Consider the following 22,050-nt stretch of genomic DNA (forward strand, 5'->3'; position numbering starts at 1 on the left):
AAAACCCTCCAAAACTGAGTTTGAGAAGGGTTCCCCTGCAGTTAAGTAAATTTACTTAAGAAGGTAGATTATTAATAACTTAATCAAACGTTGTGAGAAGATTTGTAGCTCGGGTGCTCGTTGTTGTGGTTCTGTTCGACGAGCTGGGAATTTGTGTTGCAGACATTTTGTCCCCTGTCAAGGTGATATCCTCAGTGCTTGGGAGCCTCCTGTGATGCGCTTCTATGTTGTTTCCTCCGGCATTTATAGTGGTTTGATCTTTGCATTACAGCTTCTGCTATGAGTCCAGAGATGGGTGAGCCCATGGGTATGCCGTTGATTTGTTCATATATTTGGTTGTTGAATGTGAAGTGCGTTGTGAGGCACAGGTCCAGCAGTTTGAGTATGCAGTCTTCGTTGATAGGTTCCCCGTCTTGTTGTCTGTTCTGTATGTCCAGTAGGTTAGCTATTGTTTCTCTGGCAAGCGTTTTGTCGATAGAGGTGAACAGTGCCGTTACATCGAATGAGGCCATAGTTTCTTCCTTATCTATGTGTATATTTCTGATGGTGTCCAAGAATTCCTGTGTTGACTGCATAGAGTGTCTGGATCCGCTGATCAGGTGTTTCAGTTTCTGTTGTAGTTCTTTAGCCAGTTTGTGTGATGGTGTCCCTGGTAGCGATATGATGGGTCTGAGTGGGATGTCTGGTTTGTGCACTTTAGGTAGTCCGTAGAATCTGGGGGTGGTGTAGCTTTCAGGTTTCATTCTCTGTAGGTCAAACCTGGTTATCTGTCCATTTTTTTGCAGGTTCCTCAGTGTGTTGTTTATCAGATTGGCGAGCTGTGGGGTGGGGTCAAACTCCCTCTTTTGGTAGGTGTTGGTATCTGCAAGTAGTTGTTGCGCTTTCTGGATGTACTCTGCTTTGTCCAGGATGACCGTCATTCTGCCTTTGTCTGCTGGTAGTATGATTATGTTCTTATCATTTCTTAGTGGTTTTAGTGCTTCCCTCTCCTTGGTGTTAAGGTTGTGTGTTTGTCTTTTCCTTGTTATCAGGGGTACGATACTTTGTCTCACTGTTTGTTGTGTCTCTTCTGTCAGTCCATTGTTTCTGAGTGTGCATTCTAGTGCTGCTAGGAAGTCTGCTGTCTTGGCGTCCCTGTGGTTATAGTTGAGTCCCTTGGCCAGTATTGTTCCTTCCGTGTCTGTGAGCTGTCTGTGGGAGAGGTTTCTCACCCAGGTACCCTCTCTGTTGTGTGTTAGTTTGGCCATTTTTTCTTTTAGTGCTTCTTTTTGTAGTGTGTGGTCCTGTTCTGTCCCTTGGTGACGGCCTGTTCTATGTTCCGGGTCCATATGTGGCACTTAGGCAGTTGGCACAGGATTCCCATTTCCTGGCTTGTCTTAGCATCTCTCGCCCGTAGGTGTTCAAAGTTTGTGAGAAGATTTGTAGCTCGGGTGCTCATTGTTGTGGTTCTGTTCGCCGAGCTGGGAGTTTGTGTTGCAGACATTTCGTCCTCTGTCTAGGTGACAGCCTCAGTGCTTGGGAGCCTCCTGTGAAGCACTTCTGTGTTATTTCCTCCAGCATTTATAGTGGTTTGTTGCTATACCCTTTCCCCTCAGTCCTTCCAGTACCCCTTCCAGGACCTGAACCTCATGTCCTCCATTGTTGATGGACCTGCAAATCCCCACCTACCTCAATCCAATCTTCGCTCTGATCACGACACTGGATCTGACCCCGGCTTTCCCTGCACACAGACCCAATACCACCCCTTCTCCTGTAACCCAACCCAATAGTATCCCCGTTATCCTGGGGAGATGCCTGACTCAATATCCCCTATTCACCATGACCTAACCTAAAACTTCCATCGCATGCTATTGAACTGGCATCCTACTTGCACATACCTGGCATCATAACTACCTGGCACTCTATCCTCACGCTTATCTTATGTACTAACTTTTTCAAAAGAGCTGTCAAAGTAGTTGTCTGTGACGCTGGAGCTCTAAATCATAGATTACAGCAATTGATTGCATGAAAAAGGGAGCTTTGCTTGTCTTTGCATGGCTGTGCTTCACAATAAAGGATCTACCAGAATGAAAGTATGGCTCTGCATTCCTTAAGGGACTTTTCTCGCTGGAGTATAGGAGGCTGAGGAGTGACTTTACAGAGATTTATAAAATCATGACAGGCATACATTGGGTGAATAATCAAGGTCTTTTCTCCAGGGTAGGGAAGTCCAAAACGAGACGGCATAGGTTTAAAGTGAGAGGGGAAAGATTTAAAAGGGACCTGAGGGCAATGTTTTCACACAGAAATTGGTACATATATGGAACGAACTACCAGAGGAAGTGGTCAAGGAGAGTACAATTACAACATTTAAAAATTATTTGGACAGGTACATGAATAGGAAAGGTTTAGAGGGATATGGGGCAAATGCAGACAAATGAGATTAGTTCAGTCTGGGAAACCTGGTCAGAATGGACAAGTTGGACCGAAGAGTCTGTTTCTGTGCTCTATGACTCTATATGCCCTGACTAGAATCTCCTGTCAGAAATGAGAGACTCTTTTGTTTAATTAGAAAGGAGCATAGTGGCAATATGCATCTGATTGCCACTCCTTGGAAAATCCAGCCCTATATCTCAATGGAGAGCAGACTGTCAATTTTTGTTTGTTCTATTTAAAGATGCACTTTAGCTGAAAGTACTTCTCTCAAGAGAAGTCACCTCATTTATATCAGTATATTACAAATATAACTAAAATTTGGGCAGATAAAGTCATTGATATTCTACATAGCAATAATTCTGGAAACACAAAGCAAAAATACATTCTTGCAACTCAAAGTACCTGGTGAAATCAGTCTGTGTTTCCTGCGTCATGTGTTTCTTTTTTGAAAGTTTTTTCTTCTTCACAGGAGTATAATAATTGTAATGGATCAAGGAAGACTGTGCTTCTTTCTTTAGAATGCGAGGAGTGAATTGTTGCCCACCTGTAAAACAATGAGCATGTTTCTCCAAAATATCACCACTATATGTCTTCTGACGTGCATCCTGAAATAATTTGTAACAGTGTTGGCTATTTGCAAAGCTAGATGATGAACGGTAGAAAGATCTATAACATTGCCTGGGAGATATAGAAATCCTGGAGCTCAGATCTGAGTAGCAGCGACTGAAGCTTTTCTGAGTTGTTTCGTTATTAATGTCGGCAGCAGAAGTCAACACTGAAAATTTCCCTTTGGGAGTGATAAAAGTTTGCTCAGGAGTCATGGATCCATTTGCTAGCTGTCTGGGTTCCTTACTGTGTTCTAGCATGGAAGGATTCTGTTAACCAAAAATGAAAATGCAGTAAGTATGTAAAAATGTTATTTTTAAAGCATTGGAACAAGTCATCATACCAGAAACTATGTACAAATTCCTGATAAGGAGACACTGAAGAATAACGCTTTCTCATATACAGTTTTCCCTTAGAAAATGCATTCAGGAGAGATCACACATGAATGAGAGCATCTAAAAACCATTCATTCAAAAAGACAACATGCCAATAAAGTTTACTATGGGACAGGATTGCAGGATAATGTTTTCAGATGCCTGCACCACAAACATGAATTGAAGACTAAAGCTTCCAAAAATGACAAAGGAAATCAACCAGTTACACTTGGGTAGTAATTACTTAAGTAACTAGTTCATTAGGCACTAGCACTCATGAGACACCGAACAGATTTAATCAGAGAGCACCATGGGTATGTAAAACTTAATATCCACTGACAATGATTGAAAACCTTACCAAGAAAAATCTTTAATTGGAAAGGAATGCTTAATTAATGCCAAATGATTTAAATGTTGTGGTAGCTCAATAGTTTGAAAATTAAACAAGGTCAACCTGTACTATGTGGTGATAAGAGATGGAGACAACACTGATATCCTAAGTTTAAAGGAAAATTTCAGTCACTACTTATCAATGGTTTTTAGCAGGTATAAGAATCAGCATCATAGTTAACTCAAACATAAGGATTGTGGCCCATTACTCTGGCAACAGTAAAGGTCAACATTCCTTTATCTGAGGATTGATCTAGTTCTAACATCTGAAGGGCTTAGAACATTTAAATACTTCTTCAGCACTAGGTAACTTCAAAGAGCACAGTTTTAGCTAGTTACCTGATGTCCAGTCAAAAGTGCTCAAGACAAAAATGCAGTACTTTCAAAATAGTGTCAGAGGATTGAGGATTACCTTCCAGTGGTTTTGATATCAATTGTAACATTCTCAATGTCTGTAAACAAATTACTTATTGCTGAAGTTGTGGCAGGAAGAAATAGATACAGCAAACTTTGTTCTAACCGCCATGTTATCAAACAGCACTCTTAAAAAAATCAGCAAACATTATATACATTAAATACCGTGACCTACCATAATGTCTGAATATTTATGCTGTAAATTAAATATAGCAGTGATGTATATACTCGCTGAGTTACATTTCTATTACATTCTATGTGATTTTACATCAATTTTAGGAGATGTGTTGATGCTTTTAATTACATCTTTTGAGGGATCTTGATGTCTTGAAACTTCACTTCACTTGGTCAGGGTTTACTGCGAGAAAGTGAGGACTGCAGATGCTGGAGACCAGAGTTGAAAAGTGTGGTCTTGGAAAAGCGTAGCAGGCCAGGCAGCATCCAAGGAGCAGGAGAATCAACGTTTTGGACATAAGCCCTTTTTCAGGAATGAGGCTGGTGTGCCAAGCGGGCTGAGATAAAAGGTTGAGGGTGGGGGGGAATTTGGGGAGGGGTGCTGGGAATACGATAGGTGGAAGGAGGTGAGGGTGAGGGTGATAGGCTGGAGAGGTGAGGGGGCGGCGGTGGCGGAGAAGTCGGGAAGAAGATTGCAGGTCAAGAGGGCAGTGCTGAATCCGGGGAACGGGACTGAGATAAGGTGGGGGGAGGGGAAATGAGGAAGCTGGAGAAATCTACATTCATCCCATGTGGTTGGAGGGTTCCTAGGCGGAAGAAGGCGCTCTTCCTCCAGGCATTGTGTGGCCAGGATCTAGCGATGGAGGAGGCCAAGGATCTGCATGTCCTTGGCGGAGTGGGAAGGACAGTTAAAGTGTTCAGCCACGGGGTGGTTGGGTTGGTTGATGCGGGTGTCCCAGAGGTGTTCCCTGAAATGTTCCGCAAGTAGGCGGCCTGTCTCCCCAATGTACAGGAGATCACATCGGGTGCAGCGGATAAAGTAAATGATGTGTGTGGAGGTGCAGGTGAATTTACGACAGATACGGAAGGATCCATTGGGGCCTTGGAGGGAAGTGAGGGGGGAGGTGTGGGCGCAAGTTTTGCACTTCTTGCTGTTGCAGGGGTGGAGGTTGGGTTGGTGGGTTTACTGCAGTCAAGAGTGTGGTGCTGGAAAAGCACAGCAGATCAGGCAGCATCTGAGGAGCAGGATAGTCGACATTTTGGGCAAAAGCCCCTCATCAAGAATGAGGCTGTGAGCCAAGGGGGTGGTGGGATAAATGGGAGGAGGGTGGGGCTGGGGGTAAGGTAGCTGAGAGTGCGATAGGTAGATGGAGGTGGGGTAATGGTGATAGGTCACAGAGGGAAGGGTCGAGCTGATAGGTGGGAAGGAAGATGGGCAGGTAGAACAGGTCATGAGGGCGGTGCCGAGTTGGAAGGTTGCATCCATACCCCTCATGATTTTATAAACTTCTCTAAGGTCACTTCTCAGCCTCTGACACTCCAGGGAAAATAGCCCCAGCCTATTCAGCCTTTCACTATAGCTCAAACCCTACAACCCCGGCAACATCCTTGTAAATCTTACCTGCAACCTTTTAGGTTTAACAAATAAAATTTTCTAGGAATCTATGAGATCACCCTGTTATTCTTCTAAACTCCAATGAATATTGTCCTAACCGATCCTGTTCCTCTTCATACATCAGCCCTGCCATCTCACGAATCAATCTGACAAACCTTTCTTATACTCTGTTCACAGCCAGAAGATCTTTCCTCTGATAAGGTGACCAAATCTGCACACAATACTCCAGCTGTGGTTTCACCAAGGTACTGTACAATTGCAGCAAGATGTCCCTGCTTCTGTACTTGAATCCTTCATTATGAAAGCCAACATACTGTTTGCCTCCTTCACTACCTGCTGCACCTGCATGTTTACTTTCAATGACTGGCATTCAAAAACACACAGGTCTTGTTACACCACCCCTTTCCCTAGTCTATCATCATTCAGATAATTTGATTTCCTATTTTTCTACCAAAGTGTATAGCCTTATATTTATTCACATTATACTTCTTCTGACATTCATTTGCCCACTGATCCCTCTTGTCCAAATCACATGGAACCCTCTCTGCATCCTCCTCACAGTGCACCCTCTCACCCAGCTTTGTCATCTGCAAACTTGGTGATATTACATAGGCCAGCCATTGAGGGCTGTACTCAAATGGAGGATGGTGTTCATGCTCAGTAAATTGCCTCAGTGGAAAATGAGATGCTGTTTGTCCAGCTTGCCTTGTGCTTCACTGGAATATTTGCATGAGGGCAAGATGGTGCATTGAAATGGCAACAACTGAAAGGTCAGGGTTATTCTTACTGACAGAGAGTAGGTGGTCTGTAAAGCTGTTACTCAATCTGCAGTTGGTTTTACCACTTAATGAACAGCAAATACAGTAGGCTAGATTGAAAGTAGTACAACTAAATCAATGATTCACGTGGAAGGTGTGTTTTGGGCCTTAGACAGTGAAAATATAGGACAAGTGGTACACTTTCGGTGATTGCATGGGAAGATACCATAAGGAAGTGAAGAAGAGTTAGGGGTGATAGTGGAGTGGACCAGGATGTCTTGCAGAGAACAGTTCCTACAGAATACTAACAAGCAGGGGAAGATGAGTTTGGTGGCAGTATCTTGCTGGAGAATAAGTATCAAGGTTATTGCAGGAAGACAATGAATTTTTGTCTTCCCAGTATTGTGGAAATTGGAAGTCCTCCAAGATGGATGCTCTATTGGGTTTCTGGCAATAAAAGAGAATCAAGAAAAACAGTGCAGGAGTAGATCTGAATCCTGTCTAGATGAACGCACAGACTGGGTGTGAGAACAGGAAGAATGTAATTACATTTTAAATGGAACAAAACTTCAGATCTGCTGGATGATGCCAGAAGGGGTGCAGAAGGGATTCACCAGGATGTTACCTGGGTTGGAGCACTTTATTTGCGAAGTCAGGCTGAATAGGTTCAGACTGTTTTCTTTAGAGCAGAGAAGTCTTGTGGGGAGGGTGGAGCATGACACCTAACTGACATATAAAATTATGAGAGGCACGAGTGGCTGGATTGGAAGCTGCTTAGTTGACGGGTCAATAACAAAGATCCATAATTTTAATGTGAAGGGCAGTAGGCTCAGAGAGGATTTGAGGAAAATGTCCTTCACCCTGAGGGTGGTGGGAATCTTGAATGGATTACTTGGGAGGGTGGTATAAGTAGGAATCCTCATTACCTTTAAAAGGTACATGGATGAGCACTTGAAATGTCATAACATTCAAGGTTTTGGGTCAAGTGCTGTAAAGTATGACTACTGTAAGTACATCTGCACAGAGTTGATAGGCCGTTGGGCTATGCTGCATAAATCTATAAATCTATGACATTGTATATCATTCCCAATCACAGTTATTTTATAAGCTACCTCAGTTATTCTGTTCAATTTGGGCCGTTTGTGATTGTGCTCAGAGTATCACAGGATTCTGCCACGTTAAAGTAATAAAGCACAGAATATGATTCAGAATGTTGAACCTCCCTTGGAGTTACAGCAAGACGCTGGCACAATGGCCAAGTAGATTTGATTCCCATTTGGTTCAGTTCAAGAACACTGCTGAAAAATGAAGTACATTGCCTGAAAAAGAAAACTCACTGAATGTTTCAAGATTCCTACTTCTAAAAGAAAAAATCATTTTTATTGCTAATTGTAAATCCATTCTCAATTGCAGAACTTCCATATCACATCATAACACTGCTCCAACCAGCAAAGATCTTGCAGTGAATCTGAAACAACTATTAAATAACAACTTTTGCTCCAGAACAGATTTTTTAAAAATCACGTTCACTGCAAACAAATAACATTCAGTAGCTAGAAACATTAATTTTGCAGGATGTTTAAAAAAAATTGTTCATGGCATGAGCACTGGAAGGAAGGCTTGTATTTATTCCCAATTCTGAATTACAATTGGTTCTGAGATAATGCCATTGTTCTGTTCTTGTGCGATATTGTGTTATAAGAAAATCATGCAATAGCACGGCATTTAAGCTAATGGGGCTGGAATTGCATTATAGCGATTCAGTAAGAAAAGTTCATGTTCTGTAAATGACAGTTTAAATTCTTGAATCGCGTTAAAGCCAATTCACATTGAAGAAATATGCATTATAGCAGAACTGACTATACCTTCAAGAACGTGTTGGCGAACTGATTACTTCAACTGTTATAATGCATGCTGTGTAGATGTACCCAAAATGATATTAAAGAGTCGCAAGATTTTGAGCCAGTGACAATAAAGGAACAACAATATACTTCCAAGTCAGAATGGTTATGAGACTTGGAGGGAACTTGCAGATGATAGCATTCCTATGAACTGTTGTTCTTCCAGGCAATTAAAGTCAGAGGTTATGGAAGGCAATGCAGGACTGCACACTGCAGACAGGAACAGTGCAAACCATGGTATGCTGACGCTGGAGGGAGATGTGAATTTTTAAAGGTTGACGCTATTTTCCCTGGAGCGTCAGAGGCTGAGGGGTGACCTTACAGAGGTTTGTAAAATCATGAGGGGCATAGATAGGGTAAATAGATAAGGCCTTTTCACCGGGGTGGGGCAGTCAAAAACTAGAGGGCATAGGTTTAAGGTGACAGCCGGAAGATTTAAGGGGCAACATTTTCATGCAAAGTTTATATGTAATGAGTTGTCAGAGGAAGTAGTGGAGGCCTGGTACAATTACATTGAAAAGACATCTGGATGGGTTTACAAATAGAAAGGGTTTAAGAGGAATATGGGTCAAATACTGGCAAATGGGGCTAGATTTATTTAGCATATCTAGTTGGCATGGACGAGTTGGACCAAAGGGTCTGTTTTTGTGCTGTATATCTCTATTCTTATATGAGACTAGGCTGTTTTGTCCGAGATATTGCTGAACTTTTTACAGACGGTTGAATTTGCACTCAATCCAGCAACTAGATGATGTTCCATCACACTCCTGAGTTGCGCTTTATCGATACTTGAGGGGTTTTAGGGGGTCAGAAGGTGAATCATTTCCCATAGAACACCCAGCCTCTGACCTGCTGTTATTGCTATAGTATTTATGTGAATGGTGTAGGTCAGGTTTTGGTCAATGCTGACTACTCTACTATCCCAACCTCTCAAACTGTTGATGGTGGGGGAATTCAGTAATGAGAAGGTTGCTGTATATCATAGGAAAATAGTTGGACTTTAATTGCAGATGATCATTGTTTGGCATGTTGTAGTCTAAACGTTATTTGCCACTTGTCCAGGTCCTGAAGTATGCATGCATACACTTCATTTTCTGAGGAATTGTGAATAGAATCAAATACTATGCAATAATCAATGGATACCTCAAATTCTGACCTAATGTTAGGGGGAAGGTCATTGATAAAGGAGTTGAAGATGTTTGGGCCTAGGATACTGGCCTGACGAACAATGACATTTGTAAGACTGAAATGAATTGACCTCCAACTGGCATAAAATCTCATATTGTGCTATATAAAGTTCTTCCATGTGGCCAGCTTTCCCAAAGTTCAATTTTGCTGGCCTCTTATGCCATACCTGGTCGAATAGCAGTGAGTTGCATCTCAGTTCTGGAATTTTTTATTGCTCACTTTTGGACATTGTTCGGAGCTGAAAAGTCTTGGTGCAATGCAAGCAGAGCATTTGAGGGCAAGTAAGGAAGGACTGGCATTTACACCCATAAATCAAGCATGCCAACCCCACTGTGTCAATGTAAAACAGGGTGAGAGAGGTCAGGTCAGCCATCCAACATCATGCCAGTCTCCAAAATTATTGCAGTAGAGTGGGTGCAGAAATTGGCAGGCCATTTGTCATTTTAAAATTAGTTATTAACAAGATTGCTAATGATTTTTCACGTTCCACTTCATTTCTCGGGCATTGGATGTGAAGAACTTGGGAGTGTTTTACAGCAACTATGATGTAGTGGGAAGGTGGAGACAAAGAATGTATTGGAAAATTCTGATGGCAAAGGTAACAGCACATGTACGCTTTAAAAACTCACTTTCTCGCTTTCTGTGTGTTCAATGAAAAATAAAAACACAATCAAAGAGCATAAGGCCTTTAAAGCTGAGAATGACTTCCTGTTTGTGGCATGGATTGTCATTGTTAGCCATGATTATATTGAATGGCACAGCTGGTTTGAGGGTTATATGGTTCGTACAGTGTACTCCTGCTCCTATTTCTTATGGTTTAACATTCTGTAAGTGGAGAATGGATGCCTTCATCCTTGGTACCCTCCACAATCTGCACACCCTTGCTGTAAACTTGGTTCCTTTTCTCAGCCACTATCTTAGACTGAATGAAGTATTTACAAGCTTGGTCAATTTGGAGTTTTAAATTGCATGTCGTATCTATTACCAAAATAAATTACTTCGACTACACAACCTTGTTCATCTCAGCCCCTCTACTGCTAAACTTGTGCAAATCCAGAATTAATTTAAATAGCTTCTTCTTAACCTTTAACCTTCTTCAATGATAACTTACGTTTTCCTCAACAACTTAAACACAGAAAAAAGACAACAAACAACTACTGTGTTCATCAAACCTCAGATCGAGTCCTGTTTTCCTGAAATCAATTTTTCATTGAGGGCACGCAAAGCCTAAAATATGTGGCTATTAAAAATGGCAGTCGAGAGTGTGGTGCTGGAAATGCACACCTATCCTAGCTATCTTCCCCCCAGCCCCACCCCCCGCTCCCATTTATCTATTAGGCCCCCGGCCCACAAGCCTCATTCCTGATGAAGGGTTTATGCCCAAAATGTCAATTCTCCTGCTCCTTGGATGCTGCCTGTCCTGCTGTGCTTTTCCAGCACCACACTGTCGACTCTGATCTCCAGCACCTGCAGACCTCACTCGCCCTATCAAAAATGGCATTCAATTAACATCCTTCAAATACTTCCAAGACCTGCTCTACTCTAAGTATGCATCTTTTTCTAGTCGCTTATCTGCTCCCAAAAGTTTAACTCCTCTGAAACTAGCTTTAATGCATCCATCTCTACGCTGACTTCATTCCACCTCAAGGTCATGGCAATGAGAGTGTTTGTCTTACGTTCTGAAGGTTCCTCCCTCATCCATTCACTTTGAAGTCTCATCCTCCAATTTTAAAAGTATTCTTAAACCAAGTAAAACCATAAGTGGAGCTGAATATCATACCACCAGCACCAGAGTGTAGGAGGCTATGACACTTAGGCAGCTGGAGTTAAATAGCAGTATTGCAGAACTAGCAGGGATTGAAGAGATATGGTGGGATGAGGCTTTTGGACTATAGCACCACAGGCTATTTTAATTTTTACAAAATCTGTCTTCCAACTTCTAATTAAAAAATGCAAACAGATTTTGAGAGCTCAAGGAGAGTCAGTAATTGAATAAAGACTTTAAATTCTATAGTGATGTCTATTGAACCATAAGTAAAATGTTACATCTCTGAAGATGCATTCACATTTATCAAAAGTGAACATACCTGAATAGATTCTGTTACAGTTAACCTTCCACTGCTACCAGAGCTGGACCAAGATTCTGATCTTGTAGGAATGAATCCTTTTTTGTATTTAGTTTGTAGATTTTGCTTCTTCAGTTGGTCTTTATCTTAAGAACAAAAGAGCAATTTACCATCAGATTGGTGCTTTACTATATTTTCATATTCACTTCAAGATGTGAATTTAGAATAAGGTGTGAAGCACTAAGTCAGTCAAATTGCACTCCAACTTGCTTTTTCATTTTCTAGAGCGACTACCTATGTTTATCGGCATTAACTGTCCCAGTTATAGTATTGGTATGCCATCATATTTGTGCCAGTAAACAGAATTAAATCGGGCAGCCAAAATAAACAGGATTGGTTGGATGCTCTGGTTTTCTTTTGAAAGTCAAGATCTATATTAAATACAAAAGAGTAACTAGGGAGAGAATAGGGCCCCTTAAAGATCAGCAAAGCCACCTATGTGTGGAACCACAGCAGATAGGGGAGATACTAAACGAGTACTTTGCATCAGTGTTTACTGTGGAGAATGACATGGAAAGTAGAGAATATAGGGAAATAAATAGCAACATCTTGAAAAATGCCCATGTTACAGAGGAGGAGATGCTAGACATCTTAAAATACAAAAGGTGGATAAATCCCCAGGAACTGATCAGGGTACCCTAGAACTCTGTGGGAAGCCAAGAAAATGATTGCTGGGCCCCTTGCTGAGATATTTGCATCACAGATGGCCACAGATGAGGTGCCAGAAAACTGGAGGCTGGCTAATGTGGTGCCACTATTTAAGAAAGGTGGTAAAAAAAAACCATGGACTTATAGCCCAGTGAGCCTGACATCGGTGATGGGCAAGTTGTTGGAGGGAATCCTGAGGGGCAAGATTTACATGTATTTGGAAAGGCAAAGACTGATTAGGGATAGTCAACATGGCCTTGTGTGTGGGAAATCATTTCTCACTAGTTTAATTGAGCTTTTTCAGCAAGTAACAAAGAGAATTAATGAGGTCAAAGTGGTGGACGTGATCGATATGGTCTTCAGTAAGGTGTTTGACAAGGTTCCTCATGGCAAACTGGTTAGCAAGGTTAGATCACATGGAACACAGGCGGAACTACTCATTTGGATACAGAACTTGCTCGAAGGTAGAACGCACAGGGTGGTGGGGGAGGATTGTTTTTCAGACTGGAGGCCTGTGACCAGCAGTGTGCCACAAGGATCGGTGCTGGGTTCACTGCTTTTTGCCATTTATATAAATAATTTGGATATGAACATCAGTTCACATATGGTTAGTAAGGTTGCAGGTGACACCAAAATTAAAGGTATAGCACACAGCATAGAAGGTTACCTCAGAATATAACAGGACCTTGATCAGATGGGCCAATGAGTGGTGGATGAAGGTTAATTTAGAGAAATGTGAGATGCTGCATTTTGGAAAGGCAAATCAGGGCAGGACTTATTCACTTAATGGTAAGGTCCTGGGGAATGTTAATGAACAAAGACACCTTGGAATGCAGGTTCATAGTTCCTTGGAAGTAGAGACCCAGATAGACAGAATAGTGAAGAACACATTTGGTATGCTTGCCTTTATTGGTCAGTGCACTGAGTTTAGGAAGGATGTTGTGAAACTTGAAGGGGTTCAGGAAAGATTTACAAGTATGTTGCCAGGGTTGGACAGTTTGAGTTATCAAAAGAGGCTGAATAGGCTGGGGCTTTTCTCCCTGCAGCAGCGGAGGCTGAGGAGTGACCTAATAGAGGTTTATAAAATCATGAGGAGCATGGATAGGATAAATAGACAAGGTCATTTCCCTGGAGTGGGCGAGTCCAAAGCTAAACAGCATAGGTTTAAGGTGAGGAGGGAAAGATTTAAAAGGGACCTAAGAGGCAACTTTTGCACAAATTGGGTGGTGCGTGGATGAAATGAGCTGCCAGAAGAAGTTGTGAAGGCTGGTACAATTACAATATTTAAAAGGTATATGATTAAGAAGGGTTTAAGAGAGATATGGGCCAAATTCTGGCAAATGGGACTAGATTTATTTCGGATATCTGGTCAGCATGGACAAGTAGACCGAAAGGTTTGTTTCCGCGCTGTACATCTCTATATCCCTAAGTTATGCACAAAAGACAATTCCTGCACAAGTGAATTTGACAACAAATTCAAAAGAAATTTAAACATTGCTGACCAAGTGATATTGTCAGTGCAAGCGATCAATACTAGAAATTGGTCTTGGGAGTGGTGCAAATGAGCACTTTTATATATATTTTCTTAAATGGATTCTACTAATTGCACTACAGCTGAATATCTGATGCTGCATATAGGTGGGCAGATAGTTAGCTATCACTTTTTTTGTTGTATAACTAAAATCAAGTTTCAACACAATCTTGCTTAATGTTTTGCTATAAACTGCAACAGCATAACTTCTGCATATTCAAATTCCTAGAAAAAGTAGCCCAACATCTCTATCTTCCTCAAAATATTCAAACATTTCTAATTATCATAGATTCTATGCTATATGTTTCCCTGGCTTTACTTATTACAAATGAATTACTTACATTTTATGCTTAACAGCATGCTTTTTGGAACAGAACAATCCACTGAAGCTGAAAGGATAAAAAGTAGTTAACTTTTGAAAGGGATTGAATACTCTTTGAGAAGCAACATCTTAGAATTACACAGAGCCACCAAAAAAGATCATTTGCACAACTATTCTTTGTTGCCATTGATGCTTTATTTACATGAGCCTCCTTATTTAATTGGTGGCAGATTCTTTTATCCCACATGCGTTCATCTAGTTGCCCGTTCCCAAAGTAGTGATATCTGATTTGCTGAGTATTTCCAACTTTTTTTTATTTTGTATTTCCAGCATCAACATTATTTACTTTGAATTTGTGTGTAATTAGTGTTTTTCACAGATGCTACCAGATCTGCTGAGTTTCTCCAGCAATTTCTGTGTTTGTTTATTTTAATTCACTATCATTTCCATTCTGGGAATATTCTCTTTAAAGAAGAAGTTCTGCTCTTCTCGTACATAGCTTCAACAAAGCTCAGGAGAAGTTCAAGGGCTTCACCTTTTGATTAAATACTTCAGACCTTCCTGGATTCAATAATTTCAGAACCTGCCTCTCTAAGCATTACCAGTCCACAGGAATCTTATCAAACTGAAACATGCATTAACTGTGTATTAATTATGTGTAATTGTATATAAAGATAGCCAACATTAACTGGTGGTTCATCTGTGCTACTATAAATAGGAATGCACTGAAACTAAGGTTGTTGGGTGGAGAGGTGGATGGTTATAACGTTTGCCTCTACGAATAGAGTCATAGATATATATAGCAAGGAAACTTTGAAAAACATGTAGAGCTTAGGATCCACTTCCATCCTTCACCTGGCATTTTGAAGAACAACAACATTAACTTTGTTTCTTTATTTGCTGAACGCTACCACCTTCTCTTTAATATTTCGGATTTTCCACTAAATAGGAGTTCAAGCACCTTATCTGCCACAAAATATTGTGATGCTTGGAAGTATTCACTAATACCAGCAGAACATAATTTGGTCTCACTTAATTGCCAATAAAATTTCCTTTTAAATGTTGCAATTGACAAAATGGTTGGCAAAAATGCTCCTGTCATAATAACAACAGATTACAACTTCTGTGACTGCATTCTTGCATCTAAATGATAAGATGCAGTTAAGTATAAGTACAGAAACTGTATCTCCAAATCTGAATTCTGGGTTGGAGTCAAGTGAGACAACTCCTCCAATGGCATGGATGGTGCATCTTTATTGCATGAGTTTGAGATAGTCAATAAACCTTTGACTGTGTAACTAACCAACCTATTGGCTAGTTTAAAGATGATTACCAGCACGGAAGAAGAATTCATAAAAATATAGAAGATAGTAGCAGGATTAGGCTATTTGACTCCTTGAGCCTGCTCTGCCATTCAATATGATTGTACCTTCCTCCATATCTCTTGACTCCTTTAGGCACAAGAGCTACAGTTACCTCCCTACTGAAAACACAATTTTTCAGCATCAACCATTTTCTGTGATAGTGAATTCCACAGGTTCACTATTCTATGGTTGAAGATTTGTCTTCTCACCTCAGTCCTAAAAGGTTTAACACTTACTCTTAAACTACTATCGTCGACACTGGGCTCCCCCACCATCAGGAACATCTTTCCTGCAACTAACTGCCCAAACCTATTAGGATTTTATAGGTTTCTATGAGATTCCTCTCTCTTTCTTCTGAACTCCAGTGAATACAATCCTAACTGGGTCAACCTCTTCCTTAAACTTCAATTCTGTCATCCCAGGAATCAAATTGGTAAACCTTCACTGTACTCCCTAGATAGCAACAACATCCCTTCTCAGATAAGGAAACCATAGTGCACCCGATATTTCAGGAGTGGCCTCACCAATGTCCAGTATATTTGCAGCAAGACATCCCTGCTCCTGTACTTAAATCCTCTTGCTATGAAGGCCAACATACAACATTTCTTCTTAACTGCCTGCTGCACCTGGCACTTATAGAGTCATAGAGATGTACAGCACGGAAACAGACCCTTCAGTCCTACCCGTCCATACCGACCAGATATCTCAACCCAATCTAGTCCCACCTACCAGCACCCGGCCCATATCCCTGCAAACCCTTCCTATTTATATACGCATCCAGATGCCTTTTAAATTTTGCAAATGTACTTTCAGTCACTGGTGCACAAGGATACCCACGTTTTGTGAAACATACCCTCTCTCAATTTAAACTTAAACAGCCATTCAAATAATAATCTACCCTCTTATTTGTGTTACCAAAGTGGATAACCTCACAATTATCCACATTATACTGCATCTGCCAAGCATTTGCCCACTCATTAAACCTGTCCAAATCATGCTGCAACATCTCTGCATCCTCCTCACAGCTCAGTCTTCCAACCAGCTTTGTGTTTCCTGCAAATTTTCAGACATTGCATTTAGCTCCCTCACCTAAATCATTAACATAAGTTGTGAATAGCTGGAGTCCTAGCACCAATCTCTTATGCACCCCATGAGTCACTGCCTGCTATTCTGAAACAGATTTATTTCTACTCTTTGTTTCCTGTTTGCTGACCAATTTTCTACCCATCTCAAAACACTACCCCAATCCCATGCACTTTAACTTTACACTTACTCTCCTATGCTGGACTTTGTCAAAAGCCTTCTGAAAATTTAAATAAACCACATCCATTGGCTCCCTATGATCACCTCTACTAGTTACATTCCTGAAGAATTCCAGTAGATTATTCAAGCATTATTTCCCTTTTGTAAGTCTATACTAACGGTGCTTAATTCTACCACTGTATGCTAAGTGTTCTGCTATAAAATTCTTGATAATGGACTCAAGCATCTTCTATCAACATCAGACTCACTGGTCTATAATTCCATATTTTCTCTCTATCTACCTTTTTAAATAGTGGGGTTACATTAGCTATCCTCCAATTTATAGGAACCGTTCCACAGTCGAAAGGATCTTGGAAGAAGGCCACAAATTCATTCACTATTTCTAGGGCCACTTCCTTAAATACTATGGGATGTAGATCATCAGGCTCTGGGGATTTACAAACCCATCAATTTCTCCAATAAGATTTGCTTCAGCTCCTCTCTCTCACTAAACCCTGCGTTCCTCATCATTTCTGGTACATTATTTATGTCCTCATTTGTGAAGACTGAAGTGAAGCCAGAATTCAGTTCATCAGCTATTTCTTTGTTCGCTGTTGTAAATTATCCTGTTTCTCACCGTAAGGAATCTATATTAGTTTTCACCAATCTTCTTCTCTTTACAGACCTATAGAAACATTTACAGTGAGTTCTTATGTTCCCCACGAACTGACTGGCATACCTTATTTTCCCCTTCTTATTCAATCCTTTGGTCCTTCTTTACTAACTTCTAAACTTTTCCCTAATCCTCAGATTTATTGTTTTTTTTCTTGCCAATATGTCTGCCTCCTTTTTGCATCTAATACTATCTTTAACTTCCCTTGTAAGCCATGATTTGGCCACTTTACATGTTGTGGCTAATCAAACTGTTAATCATGCTGTGAATCCCTAAATCACTGCAAAGAGACCAAAGCAACAACTGCGACGGTAATCCCAAATATTATACAATTAAGATAACTTGTCCATTCCTCACAACAAGAAAATTACCTAATTCATTTTGCTTATACTAAATATTAGCAAAATTTTCTAAAAGACTGAAATGAAGTCAGAATTCAGTTCATCAGCCAAAGAAATTATAAGAATTCTAAGGGACTGAAACTCTTGATGGCCACATAGATATACAGAAAAGTACATCACACATTACCTTTGGCAGAGAGGATTCTATTGTAATGGGATGTCATATGATTCTGGGTTAGGTATGGGTCCATCAAATTCCTGGAATGACCTGCACTGTAAGCTGCAAGGACAAAGGTTGAATGCATTACACACAAAGACAAATAAGGGATGCTTTTAACATGAGGAATTATGATTACAAGGAAATTGGAGGCATCAACGATCAACATATCATTAAATATTAAATTTACATGAAGATTCATGACTAAGATTTTGTAGGTTTTCCATCCTAATTTCTTTCACAATAATAATTGTGTTTATATAGCAACTTTAATGTAGTAGAATGCCCAATGGCACTTCACAAGAGCAAGGTCAAATAACATTTCTCAGTGGTGATATTAAGGCAGACTAGCTGTCACGCAGGATGCATTTTGTTATTTTGAAGGAGGGGGTCAGTAGTTCCAAGCAGGTATTATATAAAAAAAAATCATCTCTGGTCCAGGAGGAGATAGATTTAAAAAGACATTAAGAGGCATTTATTTTACACAGAGAGTGGTTTGCATGTGGAATGAACTCCCTGAGGAAGTGGTAGATGTGGGTACAATTACACTGTTTAAAAGATATTTGGATGGATATACGAATAGGAAAGATTTGGAGAGATGTGGGCCCGGACTAGTTTGAGATTATGTTTGGCACGGACTTGTTGGACCAAAGGGTCTGTTTCCCTGCTGTGTGACTCTATGAAAAGCAGTTAAGCGATCAGTAGTATACTGAGAATAGAGTTTAGGAAACCAAGAGAATTAATTTGAAATTTGCTTGGCAGATTAGATGAATGGAGGAAAGTACCTGAGGCAGCTGAGCTACTGGCCCAATCTTAGTGACAAATAAGTCCTTTACTAGTTAGGGCTGATGATACAAGAGGTAAGACAAAAGAGATTTATGAAGATAGTTTATTGTGGAGAAGTTATAGCAAATGAGAGCAGAATCTAATAATTCTTTGCTTTGTCCAGCAAATGGCTAACATAACTCCCTAGACACTTCACAAATGGTATTATAGAACAAATATCGCACTAAACAATGAAAGTCAACATTAGAGATGTCCAAAGTCTCGGTCAAAGAGATGGGTTATAATGTACATCTTAAGGAAAGAAAGAGATACAGAGGTAAAGAGATTTACAGATAAGAGTTCCAGATCTTACAGCCTAGGTAATTGAAAGAATAGTTGTCAATGGTACAGTAATTAAAACTGGGATGCTTTAGAGGCCAAAATTAGTATGCATGTTAGAGGGGCTTGTAATTTTTTTTAAACATGAAAAGGGGCTGGAAGGGTGCTCTCTCAGATGCAAAAAAAAAGGATGAGAACTCTCCTATTGGATGCAGTAAAACATTGTGCAATCATTAAAAAACACACAGAATGGACCCATTTGGTCCATACTGTCTGTAATGGCTCTAAGTAAACTATTCAGTTAGTCTTATGTCCATGCTCTTTCTCATAACCCTGTTATTTTTTTCCAAGTATTTATGTAATTCCTTTCAGAAAATTATTCAATCTGCTACCATCACCTTATAGTCAGACAACTCCTGTTTGCCCTATATAAGAAGTAAAGTTTTCCTGTCTTCTCTGGTTTCTTTCCTAATTACCTGAAATATGTGTCCACTGATGACTGACCCTTCTGCGAATAGAAACAATTTCTTCAAACTTCCCCATCAAAACCCTCAGATTTTTAACTACTTCAATCAAATCTCCCCTTAACCTTCTCAATTCTAAAAAGAACTCTAGTCTATATCTAGTCTGTCATTCATCCACTGGTAACAAGTAATTCTCTAATAAGTTTCCTCTTATGCCTTGAAATCCTAACCAAAATATACAAAGTATTTTGTTTTAAATGAAAGAGCTGCATGACCCAAATACCTTTCACATTTTTACGATGTCCGAAAGTAGTTTACAGCCAATGAAGTACGTTTGAACTGTAGTTACTATTATGAGACATAATACTTCAGCTGTTGCCTGATAAGATAGTCACACATCTCTTAATCTTGTAAATTAACTGGGAGAGGAGAAAAGCTTGGTGCAATTTCTGTTCTGTAGAGAAAATATAACTAAATCAAGTAAAGTTTACAGCATACATGATGCTCTTGCTAAGAATTCAACTTCTCAGCACCCAGTTATTCAGCACTGCAAGTATTATTTTTCCTCCAAGTTGGTTACCTGGTATCCAACATTTTGCTTCTGAACAGGGGATAGTACAAGATCATAATGCACATACTTTACTACGTAAGCCATGTTGCCCTCCATTATGCTGAGAACACAGTGAGTGTACAGAAAGCATCCACCAAAGTATGCAGAATAACCAATTACTTGAGGCCAGAGCTGCCACTCTGGAACTGTGAAAGTTAATGTCTATGCTTAAAAAAAGTGTTCAGCAACTCATTGGTCTGATGCATTATTGCAGAAAATTTGGTGTTTTCCAAAGACTTTTAAAACTCCTTGTCTACAACGATTATATAAACATTACTTGCTTCATGGGTGCAACAGAATATGCTTCCTTTGTACTGCAGCGCAAATGAGCAGAGATGACACAAGGCAGGACAAGCTGCCAGGAGCAGGAAGAGCTGTAAGAGGAAGAAGAGCAGAAAGAAAAAAAAGGAAGAAGAGCTGAAAGAGAAATAAGAACTTGAAGAAGAAAAGGATAAATATCTGGACGAGAAAAAAGATGATAGTGTGAGGCTTGCATAAGACTAAGCTCTTGAGGATGAAGGAAGGCTATATTAGGTATGAAGTTAAAAATCGCACAACACCAGGTTATAGTCCAACAAGTTTAATTGGAAGCACACTAGCTTTCGGAGTGTCGCTCCTTCATCAGGTGGTCATCAGGTCCTTCATCAGCAATGCTCCGAAAGCTAGTGTGCTTCCAATTAAACGTGTTGAACTATAACCTGGTGTTGTGTGATTTTTAACTTTGTACACCCCAGTCCAACACCAGCATCTCCAAATCATGACTATATTAGGGATGAGTTATGATGAGTTGAGTTTATTTATTGGTGAGTGATCAATGTGGTGCATCGAGAAGTGAGTGATAGTAGTAGTGCAGTTGTTCAAAATTGGCTTTTGAAGTTACATTCATTGAACTTGCATACTCAGTCATAGAATCCTACAGTTCTATAGCACAGGCCCTTCAGCCGAAACTGATCCGTGCCAATCAAAATGTCCATCCACACTAATCCATTTCCCTACCCATAGCCTTCTAAACCTTTCCTATCCACGTATTTGTTCAAATGCCTTTTAAAAATTATTAATGTACCCGCCTCAACCACTTCCAATTGCGTACCACCCTCTGTGTAAAAAAAAAAGTTGCCCCTCAGCTTCCCTTTTCACCTTAAACTGAAACCCTCTAGTTTTCAATTCCCCAACTCTAGGGAAAAGAGTGCATTCACCTTATCTATGCCTCTCATGATCTTATACACTTGTATAAAGATTCCCCTCTCAGTCTACTACGCTGTAAAGAAAAAAGTCATAGCTCATCTAACCATTCCCTTTAATTCAGACTCGAGTCCTGGCAACATCCTTGTAAATTTCTTCTGCACTCTTTCCAATTTAATAACTTCGTTCCTATAGCAAGGTGACCAAAACTGAACACATACTCTTAAGTACAGCACAGTGGCTCAGTGGTTAGCACTGCTGCCTCACAGCACCAGGGACTTAGGTTCGATTTCTGCCTTGGGCGATTGTCTATATGGAGTTTGCACATTCTTCCAATGTCTGCGTGGGTTTCCTCCTACAATCCAAAGATGTGCAGGCCAGGTGAATTGGCCATGATAAATTGTCCATAGTGTTAGGTGCATTAGTCAGGGGTAAATATATGGTGGGTTACTCTTCAGAGGGTTGGTGTGAACTTGTTGGGTCGAAGGGCCAGTTCCCATACTGTACGGAATCTAATCTAAAACCAACGTCCAGTATAACTGCAAAATAACTTCTATACTCAATGCCCACACTGATGAAGGAGGTGTGCCAAAAGCCTTCTTCACTGCTG

At 40.3% G+C, this 22,050-nt stretch overlaps 1 protein-coding gene across 7 annotated transcripts in view; it reads right to left on the minus strand.

Annotated features, from left to right (window-relative positions):
* The window catches only part of LOC140476196 (spermatogenesis-associated protein 7-like), an 84,726-nt gene that overhangs the window by 31,946 nt on the left and 30,730 nt on the right, over positions 1 to 22,050 (minus strand). For 3 of the 7 annotated variants that reach the window (XM_072568406.1, XM_072568404.1, XM_072568403.1), the window contains exons 2-5: positions 18,051 to 18,143; positions 14,263 to 14,310; positions 11,704 to 11,828; positions 2,818 to 3,290 (exon numbers count right to left, since the gene is read on the minus strand). In XM_072568406.1, coding sequence (XP_072424507.1) covers positions 2,818 to 3,290; positions 11,704 to 11,828; positions 14,263 to 14,310; positions 18,051 to 18,143 — 739 coding nt within the window. The remainder of the gene's footprint in view (positions 1 to 2,817; positions 3,291 to 11,703; positions 11,829 to 14,262; positions 14,311 to 18,050; positions 18,144 to 22,050) is intronic. The other 4 variants (XM_072568405.1, XM_072568407.1, XM_072568408.1 and 1 more) reach the window with 4 other exon arrangements.

The sequence above is a fragment of the Chiloscyllium punctatum genome, chromosome 4, assembly GCF_047496795.1.
Source record: "Chiloscyllium punctatum isolate Juve2018m chromosome 4, sChiPun1.3, whole genome shotgun sequence".
Classification (NCBI taxonomy): Eukaryota; Metazoa; Chordata; class Chondrichthyes; order Orectolobiformes; family Hemiscylliidae; genus Chiloscyllium; species Chiloscyllium punctatum.